The sequence below is a fragment of the Lissotriton vulgaris genome, chromosome 7, assembly GCF_964263255.1.
Source record: "Lissotriton vulgaris chromosome 7, aLisVul1.2, whole genome shotgun sequence".
NCBI classification, from domain to species: Eukaryota; Metazoa; Chordata; class Amphibia; order Caudata; family Salamandridae; genus Lissotriton; species Lissotriton vulgaris.
This window is the reverse complement of record NC_141695.1, coordinates 1,425,395,518-1,425,417,863: the sequence shown is the minus strand read 5'-3', so window position 1 is coordinate 1,425,417,863 and position 22,346 is coordinate 1,425,395,518. Positions and strand designations below refer to the sequence as shown.

The 22,346-nt window shown below is 45.1% G+C and overlaps 1 protein-coding gene across 2 annotated transcripts in view; it reads right to left on the bottom strand.

Annotated features, from left to right (window-relative positions):
• LOC147705755 (band 4.1-like protein 1) overlaps window positions 1–22,346 on the bottom strand; it is a 644,658-nt gene that overhangs the window by 152,337 nt on the left and 469,975 nt on the right. For both annotated transcript variants that reach the window (XM_086932199.1, XM_086932200.1), the window contains exons 7-10: window positions 16,640–16,715; window positions 6,823–7,041; window positions 1,971–2,058; window positions 996–1,148 (exon numbers count right to left, since the gene is read on the bottom strand). In XM_086932199.1, the coding sequence (XP_086788325.1) occupies window positions 996–1,148; window positions 1,971–2,058; window positions 6,823–7,041; window positions 16,640–16,715 (536 nt within the window). The remainder of the gene's footprint in view (window positions 1–995; window positions 1,149–1,970; window positions 2,059–6,822; window positions 7,042–16,639; window positions 16,716–22,346) is intronic.

The window sequence follows — 22,346 nt, the reverse complement described above, 5'->3', positions numbered from 1 at the left end:
TTAATGGTACCAAAAAAGGTGCTTCATTTCTCCTCTTCGCCGTCTCCCAAAGCTAACAAAGGGCCCAGTGCTACACCAGTAGGAAGTCTGAAAGAAAAGAGGTTCCTTGGAAACTATTTCAAGTAGCCTCTGCATGGCCACCTCTGACCATTTATGATTTCTTATGGTTACCCGAAATACTTATTGCAAATTAATTTAAATAACTACAGTCAGCAAAGAATGCATCATAACTAACATCTCTGATACAATATTAGATAATGACGTCCAGATATTTGACAGGAAAGAACAGATTTTCAGGCTGATTCTCATGCTGAGCCATTTTTCCCATCAATATAGTTTTTAATCTATGTCTTTATACTTTTTTCCCCTCTGGCATGATTTTCTGGGCCTTGTGATGTAATTGTCAGTACTGGCCCCTTGCTCCATGACTTACCATCATGGGCTACAACCCAATCACAGTGGAGAATATCTAACTTTAGAATCCAGCCATAGAAGTGTTTTGTGCCAAGTGCAAAAAAACACTGATTTGATTTAGATATGTCACTTAAATATGTGAACTTCGCACAATGAGCCTGCAGACTTTTCCCACTTCACCATTTATTTTACTCCTCCCTGTCTTAACTAAACTACTTGTCATTGTTTTAAGTCGTGCTATATCCATCTCCAGCAAAGAGAATACATAGTTCGTTCAAACTCTGCCCAGTGGCACAGAATGACTGTTCCCGGAATCCCCCGCCGTAGAGGAAGTACTGTTACAATTTCTCTCCATCTTGCAGAAGTCCATGTTCCAACAACTCACCATCATTGCAAATGCATTGTTCTAAAAACTCCCATCACCTGCATTCAAACTGCTATTGCCCATCCCTAGCCATAGTTGTAAAATACTTTTACGAATTGTATTTAATTCTTTTGCTCACGTTCTGAAATGTTATATAAGTGTGTTTTTATTCTTTTCACATTTTATCATTTCATATGTCATATTTGAACACACCCACCTCTCCAGGTCGAATCTTTATGTAGAAGTTGCTTCTCTTGTAGGAAATCTTGAGGATCTTGGGCCAAGCGAAGCGGTTAATCCGTAACCTGTCCCGGTAGATGAGCAGTCCATTTGCACAGACCCCCAGCATGATATCAATGCCCTCAGAATCCTGTAGGGAAAATAGTAGATCTCTAAGCACCACTGAATGACTAGCTGGCACCAGACCAAAGAGAAATAGATAATACGCATTATCCTATGGCGTAAATAGGGGGCACCACGGATTTGTATGTTTATCATGTTTGGATCTCCTGGACTCTCAGCTGCAACAATCCATAAATGCATTTTACGGCACAAAGAATTTTTGCCATTACACATGGTGCGGGGAGTAATCATATTGAAGTGGTCTTATGTGCTACCTGAGTATCCCAGATAGTTACTTTCCAGATTTGCATGTGGTTTTGATAACATCACACTAACCCTCAACAGAAAATTGTGCTTGCTTTCTTTCGTTTTTCATTCTTGAAAATAACATTATTTTTCTCTATCTTCCCATTGTAGCTTGATTAGATTTACAATATTGCTCTTCAGCCTATCCAAGTATGAAATAACAAATGTGATACAAGCCGTGGCCCGTGCAGGTAAGAGCGGTGGGGCCGGGTTTGGGGAGGGGGGATTCGACAGACGACCACGACGGAAAATTAAATAAATAATTTATTTTCCCCTGATCGGCGTCTGTCGATGTTATTGTTCACCTCTCCAGTTTGTCTTTCACTCAGCTCGTTCTTGTCCCACCTCACTTTTTCTCCAGCTAATTTTACCTTAAATGTCTCACTTTGTAACTCAGTTCCTGTTTGGCTCACATTTCCACTATCTTTATTGCCCAATTCACTTTTTTTCGTTCATTACTCTCCCGCTTTGTCTTTCTCTGACCTTCTACGTCCCTTCCTGCTTTGTTCTCTGGCCCTCCCTCCCTTTCTCTCCAGAGGCGCACCTTGGCATGATGTAGATCTACTCCATACATGGAGAGTTTTTTTGCGTTCTCAAGGAAATGTATTTCTGCTTCGCCTGGCGTCATCCCTCTGCAAAGTAAAGAAAGAACAAAGACAGCAATGAGAGATTAATCAGGTCAGAGGAACACTGTATGATGTCCTTCACATTCGTTGCCTGAGCCCCTAAAACCCACAGGCCAAAACACTGGAGTTACATTAATACCCAATTTGTTTAAGAGAAATTATAGATAACAATAAGAAAAAATGTCAAGTAGATGTGTTACTTGCCAAAACACTGGAGTTACAGTAATACCCAATTTGTTTAAGAGATATTAGAGATGACAATAAGAAACACTGTCAAGTAGATGTGTTAACCATACCTCTTTTCACTAGGGTGCTGTTTTTTTGGGGGGGAAACTAGAATACTGTGCAAAAATTAAAGGAAGTATGATGGTTAATCAGTCAATTTGTTTTTAAAAGTTGTTTCCTTTGAAAAAATGACTGCTGGCATGAAATGCCAACTGTGAGCTATTTTGAAACCTTACTTGAATACGGGAACCAACCGTGGGTGTCTAGAAGGTAGTGAGAGAGCAGAAATTCTATCCTGCTTGGGATACGTGTTAGGAGTGCAACATAACCACTTGTAGTATGCACTCTCATATTATCTAGTGTTCTAGATGAAATTAGATGGTAGAAGAAATGTGAACTAATTGATGCACCTTTGTGAAATTAACGTGATTCAATGAGAGCGTAACAAACTATTTATAGAATTGTAATAACTACGTACAAATGATGTAACGTAAGTACATAGGTTTTATTAGACATGTGGCAAACTGACATGTTAAATGAATTTTGAATGTTTATTATGCTAATGATGTAATTAGAATAATCGAATCAATGTAGTTTAGGAAAAGTGTCTTTTGAAAATGCTAATGAACTTCTGAAAATGTTAATCGTGAATCATAACTGACATGGTGAATTTATTATTTTAGCTTAAGTTGTAGGCCTAATTTCAGATCACATTTTTGGGACGTTAACATTTCTGAAATGGTGCTTAGATTCTCATGGAAATTTTGTAGAAATGTTACATGCTTTCGTGCTTTTCACTGCAGGTGGACAACACTTTGTTAGTGAAGACTAGAGTAAGGTAATTGTTCCACTAGATAGTTGAGGTATGTAGAAGCTACAGTTGGCATAGTCTAGCGAAGAAAAGGTGGAAGGAGGTGCGTTCGCATGGGAGAAGGAGAGGAGACCAAAGACGAATTGTTGCATGGAGAAGGGCACGGAAGGAATCGACGTTATAGAAAAACCCGCGGTTGAGCCTGTTGTGGGAAAACGTTTGAGAAAAGCATCATGGGACATCTGTCGAAAGAGATTTGGTATATGACCCGTGGTAGAGAGGGTTAGCCAGCCCATTCCATTTTGCCTTTTACCTTAGTGCTAACTGGCTTTTTCATGTTAGTGGCTTTATGAAACTTGACCCATCTGATGGTGGACTGATTTCTTAGGAAGGCTCTAACCACTGACACCTTTTCTTAACCTTTTGTTCTAAATTCTAAAATAAGGATGCCACTTTAGTGTAAGAGTAGGGTTAGATAGGACTAAATGCTTGGTCCCAACGAATAATTGATGCAGGGAAATCTCCATTTTTGCTTTCTGACTACCTATGTAGTAATTATAGAATTTGTTGTCCTTTTCATGCTCGATAGAGTGAATTTTTTCCGAAGACTTTGATTTTTTCTTTCCTTTCCTCTGTACTTTTATACCTTTATGCTGAGATTTGTGAATGTCCTCCTATTTTTTAACTTGTAATACATTCTGACTAACCTTTATTTGGTCGTCGACCTGGGTTATTGTGTAGCCACACTGTTTACACTATATATAAAATTTGATTGTGAAATTGTCTTGTTTCCCTTTACACTTTCATGCTGCATAGAAAAGACCATCAAGTGTTCGCCATTAAAGAATGTCTGAGTAAATGGGCCTATTCCCTTTCAGTAGAAAAGATGACTGTAGGATAACTTGGCTGAATGTCATCTTAATCACAGACCAAATACCGCTTTTGTGACAGTTTTTACCCAAATACCCCTTTTTGTGACTGTTGTGAGGTTTTTTACCATATCCTTGGAGGCTGGGAGCTCAGTTTAGTTTTTTCAGGGTTGCCCTGTTGTATCTGTAGGCCTGTAGCATTGGTTGTTTGTGATGGTTATAGCTGTGGCAGAAAAAAAAACAGTCAGGGGCAGCCGGGAGATGCCAAATCCATAGGAAAGAAGCAAACCAGAGTGGGTATTGGGAAATTAAAAAATGCATGGTGTTAGGAACAAAGGATTTCATGAGCCCTTTGTAAGCAAGAGTTACAGTCCATAATTCTAGAACAGATTCGCTTCAGAGTCATGATTGGCACCCTCCTGTACACATTAATAAAAAGCCATCCAGATGATTCCGCCATCAAAATGCCAAAGGGATAATGCTGTCTCTCGAGCTGTCTCCTGCAACTGCTATCAACATGGAGTGACTATCTAGTTGGGCATTTTCTATGGATGAATGACAATAGTTGCATGATGAGGAAGCACCAGTTGAACTGCCCACTATGAAGGTCTATTTTAGGATACTGGTAGACATAAGTCAGTCAGTGTGGCAACCTGGATCTTAAAATTAGACTCTGCCACATAAAGACGGGAGACCTTGTGGTCCTCCCAATTACAATGCAAGACTTCCTTGTGTAAGCATTGCTTAATTCGGGCTCAGTCCTTCTTTATGAACCCTCGCCTCCTCTTGGCTATAGAAGATTTATCTTTTATGAAAACCTCATGAAATGGTGGGAGCAGAGAAATTAGTTACTCCCACAAGACACTGAATGTAAAAAGAGATTGGTCCAACAAATGCAACAAAGGCAGGGACAGTGTCTAAGGATAGAGATTGTTTTATAGCATATCTGACGAGTTTAGTTACTACTCAAAACACATAAGTCCTCGTAATGGTTAGAATAAGTCAAGAGAAAAACTTTGGAACAGACGTTGGTGGCAAAGAAGAGAAAACCTCTAGAGAACTAGACTAATTTAGCAGAATACAAGAGCACCAGGAATATCCAAACAAACAGGGGTCTGAACATAGGAAATGGAGCTTGGTGTGAGGGTAAGGGGTTGTTTGGAAAAATACAGAGGCTGAGATAAGGTTTACGTTGTTCTACGATTAGATTAGTAGAGACATAGATGATCATTGAGGGCTTTGTTTACGGCTACTAAAATGAGAAAAAATATGTTCTTTCATATATAATTTCAAGGTTACGTTGGTTGCTTTTTACATCATAAACTTAATCATCTGTCGGAAATGCACATAAGAGCTGAAAGGACGTCTGGAAGACACATGAGTGGCCACTGGGAAAAAATGTAGGGCCTAACAACAAGTCAGAAGTGTACTAACTAGGCCCTTCTATCCTGTACCCACACATAGGGCCCAATTCACAAAGGTAAACTTAGACCTGAAGTCTGTGTTTAGACCAGGAGTCTAAGTTTAGACCTGAAGTTTAAACTTAGACTTCAGGTCTAAACTTAGACTTTGGGTCTAAAGTTAGACTTCGGGTCTAAAGTAAGACTTCTGATCTAAAGTTAGACTTTAGGTGTAAACTTAGACTTCAGGTCTAAGTTTACCTTTGTGAATCAGGCCCATAGTCCGTAGAGAGATGCTTACTGATTTGTTTCATTCCATTCTAATCAACCCATTCACCAACACAGTTCAAAATAAATCACAAATTGGAGGAACTGAAATACTTCTGCAATTCTATAAGTTTTCATTTACAAAAACATTTCTTAGGATCCTCGTTTTATAAAATCGTTGACACAGGTACCAAAAAGGTCACACAATGGTTGAAGCAACCCAGTAGCACCAGAATATGCTATGTGCCAGGCTGCTGCAACACAACTGCTGTATTTGAAAAGGTTAAGACAGAGGCATTACCCCTGCAAAGAGTAGAGCCCACATCACCCTGGCCTAAAATACAGATGCCCTCATAAAAAAACCTTAACCCTCACACATTGGTTCCTTATCTTCATAATCTTAACAAACCATTACCTCAAACAGAAGCTTGGTCTTTTTTAAAGCCATGACACGCTACATCAAGCAAATCCTAGTCTGCTTACTATTATGCGACTCTAATGCAATGGTAGCTATGAGTACCAAATAAATAAAAAAATAAGAAATCATGTAATATTGTGTGTTCCTGAAACTGAACCCACCCAACACTGAGTTCATCCCAGTGGACAATAACAGCAGACAAGCATGGCTTTAAGTATGGTACTCCAACATGAATATCAACAACTTCTCTACACAATGCATGGTTTACGCCAAATCACTGACATTCATCATCAACAGATCCTCTTCTTCGGAATACATATTCTCAAGAAAACACAGCATGGTAACAGATAGCCTTCCTCCACAAAATCAAATTTTAGATTCACAAAACTGATTTCAGAAAAAATAATTCCAGTCTAGTCCCATCAAACAGATGAAATAATGCTCTGGGTGTGTGGACAAAGATGAATTAGGGTTGCAGGATGGCACACACACTGTCAAAGAAACAGCAAAGTAATAATCAGAAGTCGGATTCATAAAGAGAGTGGACACATTTTCAAATTTTTCTAATGTTGTAACCAAGAGATAAGTTAATATACTTGGATTTGGCTATGTTTTAGACTAGGATGACCTGCATATTGTATGAATCTCTTGCTCTCCCTCATTCTGTCTTTGTGCTCAGTGTTGTGTTGGGTAGCTATGCCAAGGAGACTCATCAAAGCTCAATACTTTGTACATTCCTTTTATGAGCATGACATGGGAGAGTGTTTGTGATCCTCTCACCTGTAGGTCCTGTGAAGCTCCATGATTCGGTCCTCAAGCTCTTTGGTTTGGTTGGGCGCAAAGCGTAGTTCGCTGATGTAGTTGCTGGCGTGCTCCTCTGGGTCATAGTCCCCAAGCTCTGCTTGAACCGCGTATGAACCAAGCAGTGCATGTGTGACAAAGGAGCAGGGTAGGCGCCCGCTGATGATGTCAGATCTAAGTTGCAGACAGAGGTAATACCTAAAGTTGCACCAGGAACAACAAAGAAAAAAGAAGAACCCACATTTCAGTATTATTATTAATAGTAGTATTATTATTATCATTATTATTACCGTTGTTGTTATTATTTTTCTTGAATAATAACAACAACAGAAATAATAATGATGATTATAATAATGATAATGTTATTATTAGTGGAAATAACTTTTAGAATTTCGCAAAATGTGATTTACAAATAGATGGGGCTGATAAGAGAATCATAAAGAGGAGGACTGGGGGTTTGGGAGAAACCCTTTGATGCACATCTCAATGTGGCTAATGTCCAGGTGTAAAGTCTGAGCACTCCCATGAATTATGTTGTGGACAATCAGCTTCAGAATCATGCCTGCCGTGACAGACCTCTTTCATATAGGACGATGAAAAGGAGAAGTGCCCACTTCCAAAGAAGTAGAACCCCAACATAAAATGTAAAAGGCCCAGACCCTAACTTACATTTGGTATCAGGAACAGGAAGCAGGCCAATGCAGCGTTGTGATTGGTCTGAGCGCCGTGACACAGCGCTCAGACTGGGGCTGAAGGGGTGTTCTCCATGCAGGCTGTAATGCAGCCGCCTACATGGAGAACAGGGAAGTGCACATGACTGGTTTGCGGGGCCTGAGAGGGACGACCAAACAGTCATTGCGCACTTTGGAGTGGGCAAACCACACCTGCCCTGCGTGCAGAGTAGGCCCGCCCACCCGCACCCCGCAAAGCAGCAGGACACGTCAGGAAGTATAAAAAGATAATAGCTTAAAGTTATTATCATTTTATGTTTCTCTTCTTTACACTGCTTAAAAGCAGTGGGGTGACGCTCCTCCGCTATGGCAGAGGAGTGGCCCCTGGGAAAAGGACTGTAAGAAAGGGAGGTTGAGTCCCCGAAAATGTGTCATCTGCCAAGCAGCTAGACAGTCTGAATGACAAGGGGAAGCTCTGCAAGACTTCTGACTGTAACCAGGCCAGGAATTGGCAAAGGCCTTCAAGTCTCCCTGCTGGGTGAGTGGACATAACCCAGGACGCCAACATCACCTGACTTACAGCCTGGAGCACCATTGCCTGCCTGCTTGCCAAGACCAGTGTGCCCTATGAGGGAGAGGAGAGAGTTGGAGGGAGTGATGTCCAGTGGGGAGCCCAGCAGGAGGATTTCCTGAGCGAAGTCTGAGGCTGTGCACTGATCGGGCTGTTCTCATGTGCATTGTCAGCTCTGCGATCTTTGTATGTCTTGAGAGGAGCCATGTTGTTTTGAGTCGTATCGGAAGCACTTGGCTGAAAGCATCAAGCAGCACCGCTGTACTTGGGTGACTTCACATGCGAGAAGGGGCCATGGGTGAAGTGAGTTTTGGCCAGGTGTGCAGAACCTGTGACTGCCAAGATCTGCAACCAGGATGCAAGGAGGCGCCGCCGTATTGAGTGTGATCTCTTAAGGATAGTCTACGCCCTGATTCTGAGTACAACTGCAACCCCGTATGCCAGGAGGGGCTGCCGGTACCACTTTGGCCTACAGTTCGGGCCATTGACCTGTATATAAGAAGAAAACAAGTTACTTACCTGTAACTTTGGTTCCCCAGTATTGGTAACTTCCATAGATTCCCATGCTTTGTATCATTCCCGTTGTCAGCCTGGGAGCCTCGGTAAAATGAAAATATCATAGCAGCATGCACAAAAGAGAAAGTAAGGCCTAGGCCTCATCTCATTTTGTAGCCTATCACCCTCTTTTTGTAAAAGAGACCACATTTTTGCAACAACCAATCAGATTAGCCTCACCCCATAGAACCCTCAGGAGAGAGCCTCAGAGCCTCAGATTTTCCCAGTCGTTGTGTAACAGTAACCACTTTTGCTGAAGGCTGAGCTTTCCCCAGGGAGGAGGGTGGGCGCATGGGAATCTATGAAAGTCACCAATACTGTGGAACCAAAGTTACAGGTAAGTAACTTGTTTTCTTGCCCCAGTATTGGAACGTTCATAGATTCCCATGGTTTGTATCGGAGTAGCTAGCAGTAAGACTCCCAATGCACATTTTGTTACAAACGTATCCCAACATTTCAGCATAAATATTCTCCTATAAGCATATATACCTTGTAACCATACATGCAGAAAACTTATGCGAATCAAAATGTGCAATCATAGGAAGGAGGGATAGAAGGGAAAGCTCACCTCTCATTGGAAAAGATTCCTCAGTACTGCTTGTCCTACTGCTGCTTCGCTCCTCATGAAAGAGTCCAGGCAGTAATGTTTTGTGAATGTATGGGCACTGCTCCATGTGGCCGCCCTACACATGTCTTTTATAGGGACCCCAGCGAAGAGAGCTGCAGAAGGTAAAACTGATCTTGTGGAGCGAGCTTCTACCTGTCTCTCCAGTGGTTTTCCTGCCGTCTTGTGGCAGTAATTAATCACGGTTGTAATCCAGCGTGAAATCCCTTGCTTTGAGAGAGGAAGTCCTTTTCGAGATGCACTAAAAGCCACAAAAAGTTGAGAAGTTTTCTACAATACTTCATCCTTTCAAGATAAAATTTGAGACATCTCTGGACATCCAAGGAATTAAGAGATCGTTCTGCAGGCGTCGTAGGACGAGGAAAAAATTATTTTAGAACCACTGGTTCGTTCAAAGGGAAATCCAAAGGGACCTTTGGGATACATTTCGGATTGGTCCTTAAAAACATAGAATCCTTCTTGAACTGTAGAAAAGGTTCCAGAATAGACAGAACTTGCAATTCTCCCACTCTCCTAGCTGAGGTAAGAGCCAGAAGGAGAGCTAACTTCCAAGACAAGAATTTCAAGTCCACTCTGTGAATAGGCTCGAACGGAGGTCTCATCAGATGAGCCAGAACTAGATTGAGATTCCAGGTCGGAGGTGGCGGCCGCACTGGTGGAAAAACCCTGAAAAGACCTTTCAGGAATTGTTTGATAATTCTAGCTGACCAAAGAGATGGACCCAAAGTTGACCTTCTGTACCTTGAAATAGCCGCCAAATGAACTTTGATGGAAGAATGAGAAAGGCCCGATTTAGCCAGTGATAAAACGTAGGGCAGTATCTGATGAGGAGCTGAAGAGAATGGATGGATGTGCTCCCGATGACACCACAGGCAGAATCGTTTCTATTTGACACAGTAAATCTTATTCGTACTTGGTGCGCGAGCTTGAGATAAAATCTCTCTACATTCCTGGGGAATATCTAGAGAGTGGAATTCTCTGTGCTCAGGAGCCAGGCTTTCAAATGGAGAGAGCTTGGATCTGGATGAACCACCTGTCCCTAGGACATTGTCAACAGAGATGGGATGGGTCAAAGGTGATATGGATGATCCTGGGAAAGTAGGAGGAGTTCCGTGAACCAGAACTGGCGAGGCCACGCTGGTGCTATTAAAATCATCCTACAAGGTTCCATCTTTATTTTCCTGAGAAGCCGTGGAATTAGGGGAATTGGAGGAAAGGCGTAAACAAATGCGCCTAACCAGGACATTGAAAGAGCATTCCCCATCGACCCTCGATGGCGATCCCTGCTTTCATAGAGTTGGCATTTCCTGTTTTCTGGAGTCGCAAACAGGTCTACTCTTGGAGTTCCCCAACGTCAAAACACTTCCTCCAGAGTGTCCTGATCTAATTCCCACTTGTGACAGGAAGATTTTAGACGACTCAGGGTGTCTGCTGTTGTGTTGAGAGTGCCTGGTAGGTGCTCTGCCGAAAGCACTACATTGTTGAGAATCACCCATTCCCATAACATCTCGGCCTCTTTTGAGAGCAGAAGGGATCTTGTACTACCCTGTTTGGTTATGTAATGCATGGGCGTTGGTTGTCCGTCTTGACCAGCACAGTTGTATTTTGAACCCTCGGTTTGAAAGCCTGCAAGGCTAGGCGAATCGCTCCGAGTTCTAAGAGATTGATATGAAGAAAACGCTCTTCTGCCTTCCAGTGATTGCTTACTTGGAGATCTTGTAAGACTGCGCCCCAGCCTTCTATTGAGGCATCTGTGGTTAAAACCTGAGGGGACGGAAACATTCTGAAAGAGAGACCTTTCGAGATATTCTTCTTGACAGCCCACCAGCCTGCTGCTTTCCGAATGAGAGGAGTGACCTTTATCCTGTCCTCGAAAGAGCCGTCCACCTGGCGCCATTCCTTGTCCAGTTGTTCTTGCAAGGGGCACATTCGTAGTCTGCAATGCGGAACTAATGGTATGCAAGATGATACCAATCCTAGAAAAGACTTGTAAAGACGAACTGGTAGAGATCTTCTCCCTTGTAACCGGATTGCTGAGGAGATTAGCTTTTTCTGCCTTTCTTCCAAGGGAAAAGCTTTGCAACTTCTTGTATCCAGAATGGACCCTAGGAACTTGACCCTCCTGGATGGAACAATGACTGACTTGTCCTTGTTGAGACGCAGACCCAGGCATCTGAAAAGATGGATGCAATTCTCAACTGCCTTTGATGTTGCCTGAGAAGATGGAGCCTTTATCAACCAATCGTCTAGGTAAAGGGAAACTTCTAGCGATTGTTTCATTAAGAATGCCGCTACAGGGGCCAATACTTTTGTGAAAATCCGCGGAGCGGATCTGAGCCCGAAGGGCAGGACTTTGAACTGAAAGTGACTCTTGGCTACTGCGAAACGTAAGAATTTTCTTTGAGCTGGGTGGATCGGAACGTGGAAATATACGTCCTGGAGATCCAGAGTTGCCATATAATCCCCTGGGTTTAGAAGGCGTAAGAGGTCTTGAAGAGAGACCATTCGAAAGGAGAGTTTTATGAGATAGGTGTTTAGCTCCCTCAGATCTAAGATTGGGCGTCACTTTTCTTCCGTCTTCTGAATGAGAAAAAATCTGGAATAGAGTCCTTTTCCTCTTTGCGAGAGTGGCACTGGTTCTATCGCTCCCTTGGTGAATAAATGAGAGACTTCGAGACGGAGAAGGTGCAGATGTTGTGATTCTGTGGCGCGAGGGGCTCTTGGAGGTGGTAGGTTTTGGAACTCTAATGTATGGCCAAATTGAACAACTCTTCAGGACCCACTGATCTGTTGTTATGATCTTCCAGCAATCGAGAAAATTCGTAATCCTTCCCCCCTATCGTTGGAACCAGAGGTGAAGGACCAGTAGGCAGAGCCAGGAAGCCGCTATTGACGTTTAGAGGTATCTCTACCCTGACGCCCCTGTCCGCCAGAAAGACGCCGATTGATTTTGACGCTGAGAGTACTGAGGCTTGAATGATTGAGAGGATTGCGAATAGGAGAAGTATTGTTGCTGATAGCCTCTCCTATAAGTAGAGAATCCTTTGCCTCTTGCACCCCGGAAAGGCACCTTTCGGTATTGAAGCGTGCCCAAGGATTTTGCCGTGTCGATGTCCTTCTTAATGTCCTGAAAAGCGTCATCTACATGCTTGCCAAACAGCATGTCTCCATCAAATGGCAGATCCAGGATTTTATTCTGTACCTCAGGGAGAAACCAGGTACATCTCAGCCAACCTTAACGCCTCAGGACCGCTGATCCCGCTAAGGCACGAAAAGCCGTTGTAGCAATGTCCATTGCACAATCTATAATTTCCGATGAAGATCTTTCCCCTTTCTCTAGAATCCTTCTCGCTTCCGTCTTGGCACTCTCTGGAAGTTGGTCAATGAAAGGAGAGAGATCGCACCACATTTGGCGATCATAAAATCCCAAAATTACGAGTGCGTTTGAGGCCCTAACCAGGAGACTAGACATTGAAGAGAACCTCTTCCCTACATTATTCAAGCGCCTGCCTTCTTGAGGTGCCGTCAGGGGTGCCGTCGGGTTCCTTGACTTTCTTTGGGCCGCCTGGGAAATGACCAAGTCCGGTTTTGGTTGGCCAATAAGACATGCAGGACTGTCATCTGGGGCCTTATATTTCTTCTCCAGCCGCGGTAGAACCGGAGTTACGGTAGCTGGAGACTGCATCACTTTCTTTCCCTCATTCCAAACATGTTCCACTATTGGTATGGAACGGATTGATTTCTTTTAGGGCTCTTTGAAATCGTAGAGGAAACAGTCTGACTGCAAGACAGGAACAGGAAGGCCAAATCGTTTACATGCCCTTTCCATAAGGTTATGGAAGCCCCCTATGTCCACTGGAGGCGAATCCACAGGGTCCGGAGATGGTGATGCCGGATCTGGGATAAGATAATCATCCCATTCCGTGTCGAGATTCTGAACATGTTCTCTATCTTGGTCCTCATCTGAAGAGTCATCGTCATCAGGCACTGTAATCACATCATGTCCCTCCGTCACAGGCTGTTCACTTTGCTTCTGATAGGTTGATGCCCCAGGAGTAGATGAAGCTTGCTGAGGTGGAGGCGGAGGAGGCTGAATGGTTTCAGAGGTCTGAGATGGGAACCTCTTCTTATAATCTAATAACATCAACTGCAGGTCGTTTATTAATGAAGACGGCATGGCCACCATACCTTGGCCAGATGTTTGCTGATGTGAGACCTGAGGAGAGAGTTGGATGATGTTGATCCAGGAAATAATTATCCGAATCCGAGTCCTGATACTTCACTTGTAGTTGTGAAGGACTATTTGCATCAACATATGGACTTTCCTCATCATCAGAATATTCATCCTCTAGCAGAAGAGGTGGAGGGAATGGTGTCACCTTATGGGGTGATATCATTTTCGGTGTTATTAGTCACTTTCTGATGGAAATTTTTACTTTTTGGATCGTAGACGGTGTCGTCGATGGGAGATTCGTCGTCGCTGGAAGCGTCGTCGACGGTGGAGTAATCGTCGACGGAGGGCTGATCGTCGACGGTACCGTCGACAAGGTCGACGTCAGGATCATCGTCGACGTAGTCATCGACGTCGTCGTCCTCGTCGCCGTCGACACTATTGTCGGCGACATCACCGTCGACGTCGAGGTTGCCAGTCTCGTCGACGTAGGATGTATCGTCGACAAAGTCATGGTCGACGATGTCATCGGCGAAGCTCTCGATGACGGGCCCGTCGACAGAGCAGAAATGAAAACCACTTGAGTTTTTGACGTACCTGAGGAGATTGTCGTAGACAGACGAATCTTCTTCTCTCCTTTCACTTCCTGAGGCGTACTCGAAGGCTTCTTAAAGATCTTCTCCTTTTCTGATGGCGAAGAAGCAGTAGAAAGGCCTTGACTTGCCTTTTTTCCATTTGACACCTCAGAAAGCTGTCCCTCCTTCTCCTTTGGGTGGTGAGGAGATTTTTTGGAACTAAGCCTTTTAGACCTTTCAGAGGTCTTTTGAGAGGCTTTAGCAGGAGGTTCGGCTGAAGTAGAAGGGGAGGGAAGACCTACCCCTTTTTGTAGACCTCCTCGAAGATGTTGCAGAGGAGGAATCCCCACTATCACTAGACAGAACCTCTTTCCGAGACTTCATTTTCTGTAGCCAAGACAGAAGTCTTCCTTCCCGGTCTCTCAGAGTCTTAGTTGAGAAGGTCCTGCAGATCTTGCACTCAGTGGCCTTGTGGTCTGGGTATATGCAATAAATACAATCTTTATGCTTATCCTCCACATAAAGTCTTTTTTTGAACAAGTTCCACTGGCTTTGAACAAAGCTTTCTTTTCAGACATCCCGAAGAGAAAAAATGGTGTAGAAAACCGAGCAGAGCTCAGTGGAGATTCCCTTAGCACAATGTGCGGTAGAAAATCTAAGGCGCTGAAGCTCTCTCCTGAGGGTTATATGGGGTGAGGCTAATCTGATTGGTTGCTGCAAAAATCTGGTCTCTTTTACAAAAAGAGGGTGATAGGCTACAAAATGAGATGAGGCGTAGGCCTTACTTTCTCTTTTGTGCATACTGCTATGGTATTTTCTATTTACCGAGGCTCCCAGGCTGACGATGGGGAATGATACAAAGCATGGGAATCTATGAAAGTTCCAATACAGGGGCAACTGCTGTGACCAGAGGGTCGGGCCCACATGCTGTGATCCCCTCCTGCTAGCAAAGTTCCTGAGGTTCACACTGCTGAGGATCCCTCCAGCACCACCAAGCACCCCTTCCCCGCTAGGAGGAAGAGCAACTTACCTCTTTTTGGCTGCAGAGAGGGAGAAGCTCCAATCCCTGCAAAGCAACCGCCAGCGCTGGTTGACAGGAAAAGCCTGTGCTGCTGAGTGCTGCTTCATCTGTCACGAGTGGCCCGACTTCACCAGATCCAGATTTGGGGGCACCAGAGGAGAGGGCACTCGCTGCACCATTGAATACAGCCATACTGCACCAAGGGGGTAAGACTGTAACTGGGTCTTTTGGGGCCCAGGGGGACTTGCTGCTAATGGTGCTGTGGCACCATGCACACTTCCAACTAAATTCATAAAAGGCCAGGAGGAAGGGCTCTTAGAGCCAAATAGTTTGCATTCCCTGATGTGGCCACCAGTGAATGGGGATTAACAGTAGACACGTTACACAATGGAGGGTGGGACTACTAGAACCCTGACCTCAAGGAGGAATGTGTTGTTGCTTCTGAATGTTGTATTTGCAGAATTATAAATAAAATTCTACTTTTCTTATAAAAGCAAGTATTTGGATAGACACTTATTTATTGTTCATCCTGTTTGCATTTTGAGTTAAGAGTCGTGTTCACTGACCTATCTACACTTCCCCGTCCCTCCCCCGACAGAACCATGACTACTTCACCACAGCTACCACTGAGAGTCAAGTGCAGAAGAGGTACTTGACCAAGTGGCGTGGGATCCATAGTAGGCCAGATCCCAGGTCATCAGGAGTTAAAGGCCTTAACCACTACGGTTGGGCCTGAAGCTCCCTGAAAGGGGTTCTGACAGTTACAGTTTTAAAAGTCTAAAAAACTTTCCTTGATTCTCGTATACAGTGGTTGGAATCCATCCTGATTGTATTTAATTTCATAAGTGTACTTTGATATGTTCATAGTGATTTTATATTTTTTTGCTTTTGTTGATTTGCTTCATATGCTATTCTAGTTTAAGTTAAAGAAGCAATTAGCAAGAAATATCCCTTTCTTAATCACCTTTAGAATGAGCTTTGAACGTCAATATATCATATCTATTTTTCATCTCCTGTTTTAAGGGTCAGGAAATATTCACATTGATTTGTTGGCTAACATAATACAGTCCCCATGAGCCCCCTTCCCACTGTTCATTTTCATGTATGCTGTGGCAACCCCCTGAAAGGACATTTACCTTTACCATTTTTCACTGAGAGGGATTCTTACACTGGTAAAGTACAGACTCTTGCTGTACAGCTTCTTATAGTTTCAAAAGGAATAATCCATGATCGCTGCTGTCTAATAATTCTCTATTTTTAAGCTGACCTGCAAGTGCTGCTTGTTTCAAAGGCTGGCCTTTAGTGCTCGGTACTAAATGCATGCACAAATGGCACGCTGCTTTTACTGTCCTGGCCCGATGCTCTTATGATTCCATGCCTTTCGTACAACTCTATGATTCTGTAAAGCGCTCTGATACCCTAACGGATCAAGTTTGCGCTCTATAAAACACAAAAACAGATCAATAAATAAATAAATATGACGTGCTTCGTATCAACACAATAACCTGATATTGACTACAACCGTTTCATGCAGATATCTTAAAGTTTTTCTCTTAAAAAGTGAGAGATGCCAGGCTAGCGGAAAAGCTGACAATGCCACACCTCACCTGGTAATATCTTCTGTCAGCTGGGAAGGGTCCGGAGGGTAAAATTTCACGGTAAAGCCAAAAATCCAGGGAGCACCTGAGAAAATGAAATAGGAAAGAATCAACATTTGGAAGACCAACGGAGGAAAGCGCTATACAAAATGAGAGAAAGGAGAAAGGAAGTAGAAGATGAGCAGCAAAAGTGGAGGTGCAAATAGTAGCTTTGGAGAGAGAGACATGTAGGAGAAAGATTGTCACAAATGAACAAGTTACTTACCTCCGGTAACGCTTTTTCTGGTGGATACAGTATCTGCCTGTGGATTCCTCACCTTGTGAATATCCCCTTGCGTTAGCAACATTCGGAAATTCTTTTTGTAGCTTCGCGCCGACGTGGACGACGTCACAAAGGCATGGCATGGCTCGCGCGGCTCCGCTGACGTCACCGACTCCACAACAGGCCACGTCGGCATGATGACATCAGTTCCGCCCTTTTTTCCCTGCCTTCGAGGCACACGGACGGATCAACAATAGAAGATATACACACAATGTACAGAGTACCAAATAATCAAAATAGCACACACAGTGTGAAGCCAATGCAGGAAAGCAATTGAAATAAAACATTTCCTTTGACAATAAAAATATTAACATTACAGTAACTCAGGTATAGAAGAGTGGACAACGGGGAGGCAGGTGGGTCAGTGAGGAATCCACAGGCAGATACTGTATCCACCAGAAAAAGCGTTACCAAAGGTAAGTAACTTGTTCTTCTGATGGATACATCTGCCAGTGGATTCCTCACCTTGTGAATAGAGTCCCACAGCAGTCCCCACTCTCGGAGGAGGGTGTCCACTGTCCTATACCAGAAAATCTTGGAGGACAGAGCGCGCAAAGTGGCCGTCCCTCCTCACCTCGGAATCCAAGCAGTAATGCTTCGCGAAAGTGTGGAGGGAGGCCCAAGTCGCCGCTCTACAAATGTCCTCTACGGGTACACCCCTGGACAAAGCAGATGTAGAAGACTTTGCTCTAGTAGAGAGAGCTCTTATACCCTCTGGAGGTTCCTTACCCGCCAAGGCGTAGCAGATCTTAATGCACAGGATAATCCATCTCGATAGCGTGCGCTTGTGCACCGCCTTCCCCTTCTTGCAGCCAGCAAATCCAACAAAGAGATGGTCATCCACACGACAGTCTCTAGTCCTATCAAAGAAGAAGCTCACCGCCCTCTTCGGGTCCAAGTGGTGAAGTCTCTCTTCCTCCTTGGAAGGGTGAGGGGGGTGATAGAAGGTAGGGAGGGTAATGGACTGCCCTAAATGGAAGGGAGTTACCACCTTCGGCAGAAAAGCAGCCCTGGTCCTGAGAACCAATCGTTCAGCGTGAATGGTCAAGAATGGGGGCTTAGAACTAAGAGCTTGAAGCTCACTTACCCTCCTTGCCAAGGTAATTGCAACCAGAAAGACCATTTTAAAAGACAACATTCGAAAGGGACACTTGTGTAATGGTTCAAAAGGCGAACCCATTAAAAAAGTGAGCACAAGATTCAAGTCCCATTGAGGCACAATAAAGGGAGTAGGAGGAAATTTATTCATAAGGCCTTTTAGAAACCTCACAACAATAGGAGATTTAAACAAAGACGGCTGATCCGGCAAACAGAGAAATGCCGATAAATAACCTTTGACGGTAGCAACAGCAAACCCTTGCAGAGCCAAAGAAAGCGCAAATTGAAGTATATCTCATAAACGAACCCTCAAAGGATCGATGGACTTCTCTCCACACCAAGCAACAAATTTAGACCATCTATAAGATCAAATAGACTTGGTGGAGTCACGCCTGGCCGATAAAATGACATCCACCACGTCGTGCGGGAGAGAAAATGAATTCAGGTTGACCCGTTCAATTTCCAGGCATGAAGGTGTAAGGTCTGGAGGTGGGGGTGTAGAACCTGCCCCTCCATCTGAGAGAGGAGATCTGCCCTGAGAGGGAGACGGAGTGGCGGGCACGAGGAGAGGTGGAGAAGATCTGTGTACCACACCCTTCTTGGCCAATCCGGGGCGATCAAAATGACTTGGGCCCGGTCTTGGCGAATCTTCCTCAGAACGCGAGGAATCAAGGGTATGGGAGGAAACGTGTAAAGGACACGTGAGCCCCAACTCAACTGAAACGCATCCCCCAAGGCTCCCTGCATCGGAAACTGGAGACTGCAGAATGACGGGCAGTGAGCGTTCTCGAGAGTAGCGAACAGGTCCACCTGAGGAGATCCCCACGTCCGAAAGACGTGACGAACCACCTCCTGGTGAAGCCTCCACTCGCGGTACGCCGAGAACTGCAGACTTAGACTGTCTGCACGGACATTCAGAACTCCGGCCAGATGATTTGCCATCAGACAAATCTGATGGTCCTGAACCCAGGACCAGAGACGCAGAGCCTTTCTGCAGAGACACTGCGACCCCACTCCTTCCTGCTTGTTGACATACCACATTGCGGTGGTGTTGTCCGTCAGGACTTGTACCGACCGACCGCGAAGGGAAGGGAGGAAGGCCTTGAGTGCTAGACGTATTGCCGAAACTCCAGAAGGTTGATGTGAAGCAACCTTTCCTCTGGAGACCAAAGACCCTTGATCTCCAGATCCCCCAGATGAGCACCCCACCCTTGAGTGAATGCATCCGTTATCACCGTGGCCACCAATGGAGGCAGTTGAAAGGTCTTTTTTTGAGACAGATTGCCTTCCACGCCTAACTAAGTCAGATCCGCTGCAGCTTCTCTGGAGATTCTGACTGACTCCCTGAGATCTCCGTTGTGCTGATACCACTGCCTGCGTAGGCACCACTGGAGTGCCCTCATGTGCCAGCGTGCATGGTTGACCAACAGAATGCAGGAGGCCATCAGACCGAGCAGACGCAGGACCTTCAGGACTGAAACAACCGCTCCATTGTAAAATAAAGGTATCATTTCCTGTATGGCGCGGATCCTTTAAGGAGGAGGGAATGCCCGACATACAGGTGTGTCCAGTACCGCACCAATGAACAGGATGCGCTGGGAGGGCACCAGGTGAGACTTGGGTACATTTATCGAAAAACCCAATCTGTACAACAACTGAGTTGTGACCTGCAAATGATGGAGCACTGTCTCTGGAGATTCCGCTTTGATCAGCCAATCATCCAGATAAGGGAACACCGGAATCCCTGACCTTCTGAGATGTGCAGCCACCACAGTCATCACCTTGGTGAAGACTCGAGGCGCAGTAGTAAGACCAAACGGAAGGACCGCAAACTGGTAGTGCTGCATCCCACAGTAACATGGAGATACTTCCTGTGCGACTTCAGGATCGGGATGTGAAAATACGCATCTTGCAAGTCGATCAACACCATCCAGTCTTCTTCCAGCAGTGCCTGAAGAACCTGTGCAAGGGTGAGTATCTTGAACTTTTCCTGTTTCAGATACAAGTTCAAGATCCTGAGATTCAGGATTGGACGAAGTCTGCCATCCTTCTTGGGTATCAGGAAATACCGAGAGTAGCATCTCTGACCACTTTCCTGCTTCGGAACCAACTCTATTGCGCCTTTTCTTAGCAACGCCAGGACTTCCTCCTGCAGAAGCCGCAGGTGGTCCTCCGCGCAAAAGCCTTGGCAAGGAGGGTAATTCGAGGGAACCCAAAGGTCCGAAGTGACCGATTCCCAATCCCGCAGAAAATAGGTAAGCCGCCCCCCCACTGGACCCACATGATCCGGAATGGCGGATCTAGGGCTGCTTTGCTGTGGTGGGAGGGGGTTGGGAAGAGGAAGAGGAGGAGGAGGAGGAGGAAGCTTGACGACCTCTAGGACAAGCTCTTTGCCGGCCCCTGTACGACTTGTACAGCGTATTTTGCTGCTGCTGCTGCTGTTGTGACTGTTTGTAGGTCCGAAAGGAAGACCTGCCAAATCCTCTGAACCTTTTTCCCACAGTACCCCTGGACTGTAGGCCCAAAGATCTTGCTGTAGCTCTGCTGTCCTTGAACCTCTCCAACGCAGCATCAGCCTTCTTCCCAAATAAACCTGACCCATCAAAGGGCAAATCCATCACGGCAGCCTGGACATCCGCAGAAACTTCGGAGGACTTCAGCCATGCTGCTCTTCTGGTGGCCACTGAAGATCCCATCACTCTTGCCACCGAGTCAGCAGTGTCGAACCCACTCTGAATGACCTGCCGAGCAGCAGCTTGAGTGTCAGCAATCACTTCTTGAAAGTCTTTCCTATCCCCCTCAGGAATCTTTGGAGCCAGCTGTTTTACGGAATCCATCAAAGCATGGATATAGCGTCCCATGAGACAAGTAGCAATTGTCGATTTGAGTGCCATAATTGCTGAGGAAAAGACTTTTTTTGCGACCTGGTCCTGCTTTTTTGACTTCTTATCCGCAGGAAACTGAGGAAAAGCGCCTGCTGATCTTTTCGAGCACTGGGACAGGAACAGACTAATTTGCATACAGCCAGGTTCTGAAACTGGGATGGTGCAGTGAGCTAAAAAACGGTGTTGGATCTAGCCCTGATCTCTTGACTGGGTGAGAGCTTTCTGCTTAATTCAGAGACTCTGTCCCTCACCACCCCTTGTTGTAAATATTTTTGTCCACCCTAAGCGTGGAAGGGTATTCTCAGATGTGAGACCCTTGCTCATTGCACCATCAGGATTCAAGCAAACCGGGCCGAAGACGGCTGTCATGCCAGAAACCGGTCCCCGGGAGCTTGTTTCCTTCCCAGTGTAAGAATTGGCTTTTGTAGTTTGGTTTGCCCTGTTCCCATCATGCACTGGGACAGGAACAGACTAATTTGCATACAGCCAGGTTCTGAAACTGGGATGGTGCAGTGAGCTAAAAAACGGTGTTGGATCTAGCCCTGATCTCTTGACTGGGTGAGAGCTTTCTGCTTAATTCAGAGACTCTGTCCCTCACCACCCCTTGTTGTAAATATTTTTGTCCACCCTAAGCGTGGAAGGGTATTCTCAGATGTGAGACCCTTGCTCATTGCACCATCAGGATTCAAGCAAACCGGGCCGAAGACGGCTGTAATGCCAGAAACCGGTCCCCGGGAGCTTGATTCCTTCCCAGTGTAAGAATTGGCTTTTGTAGTTTGGTTTGCCCTGTTCCCATCATGCAGTGGGACAGGAACAGACTAATTTGCATACAGCCAGGTTCTGAAACTGGGATGGTGCAGTGAGCTAAAAAACGGTGTTGGATCTAGCCCTGATCTCTTGACTGGGTGAGAGCGTTCTGCTTAATTCAGAGACTCTGTCCCTCACCACCCCTTGTTGTAAATATTTTTGTCCACCCTAAGCGTGGAAGGGTATTCTCAGATGTGAGACCCTTGCTCATTGCACCATCAGGATTCAAGCAAACCGGGCCGAAGACGGCTGTAATGCCAGAAACCGGTCCCCGGGAGCTTGTTTCCTTCCCAGTGTAAGAATTGGCTTTTGTAGTTTGGTTTGCCCTGTTCCCATCATGCACTGGGACAGGAACAGACTAATTTGCATACAGCCAGGTTCTGAAACTGGGATGGTGCAGTGAGCTAAAAAACGGTGTTGGATCTAGCCCTGATCTCTTGACTGGGTGAGAGCTTTCTGCTTAATTCAGAGACTCTGTCCCTCACCACCCCTTGTTGTAAATATTTTTGTCCACCCTAAGCGTGGAAGGGTATTCTCAGATGTGAGACCCTTGCTCATTGCACCATCAGGATTCAAGCAAACCGGGCCGAAGACGGCTGTAATG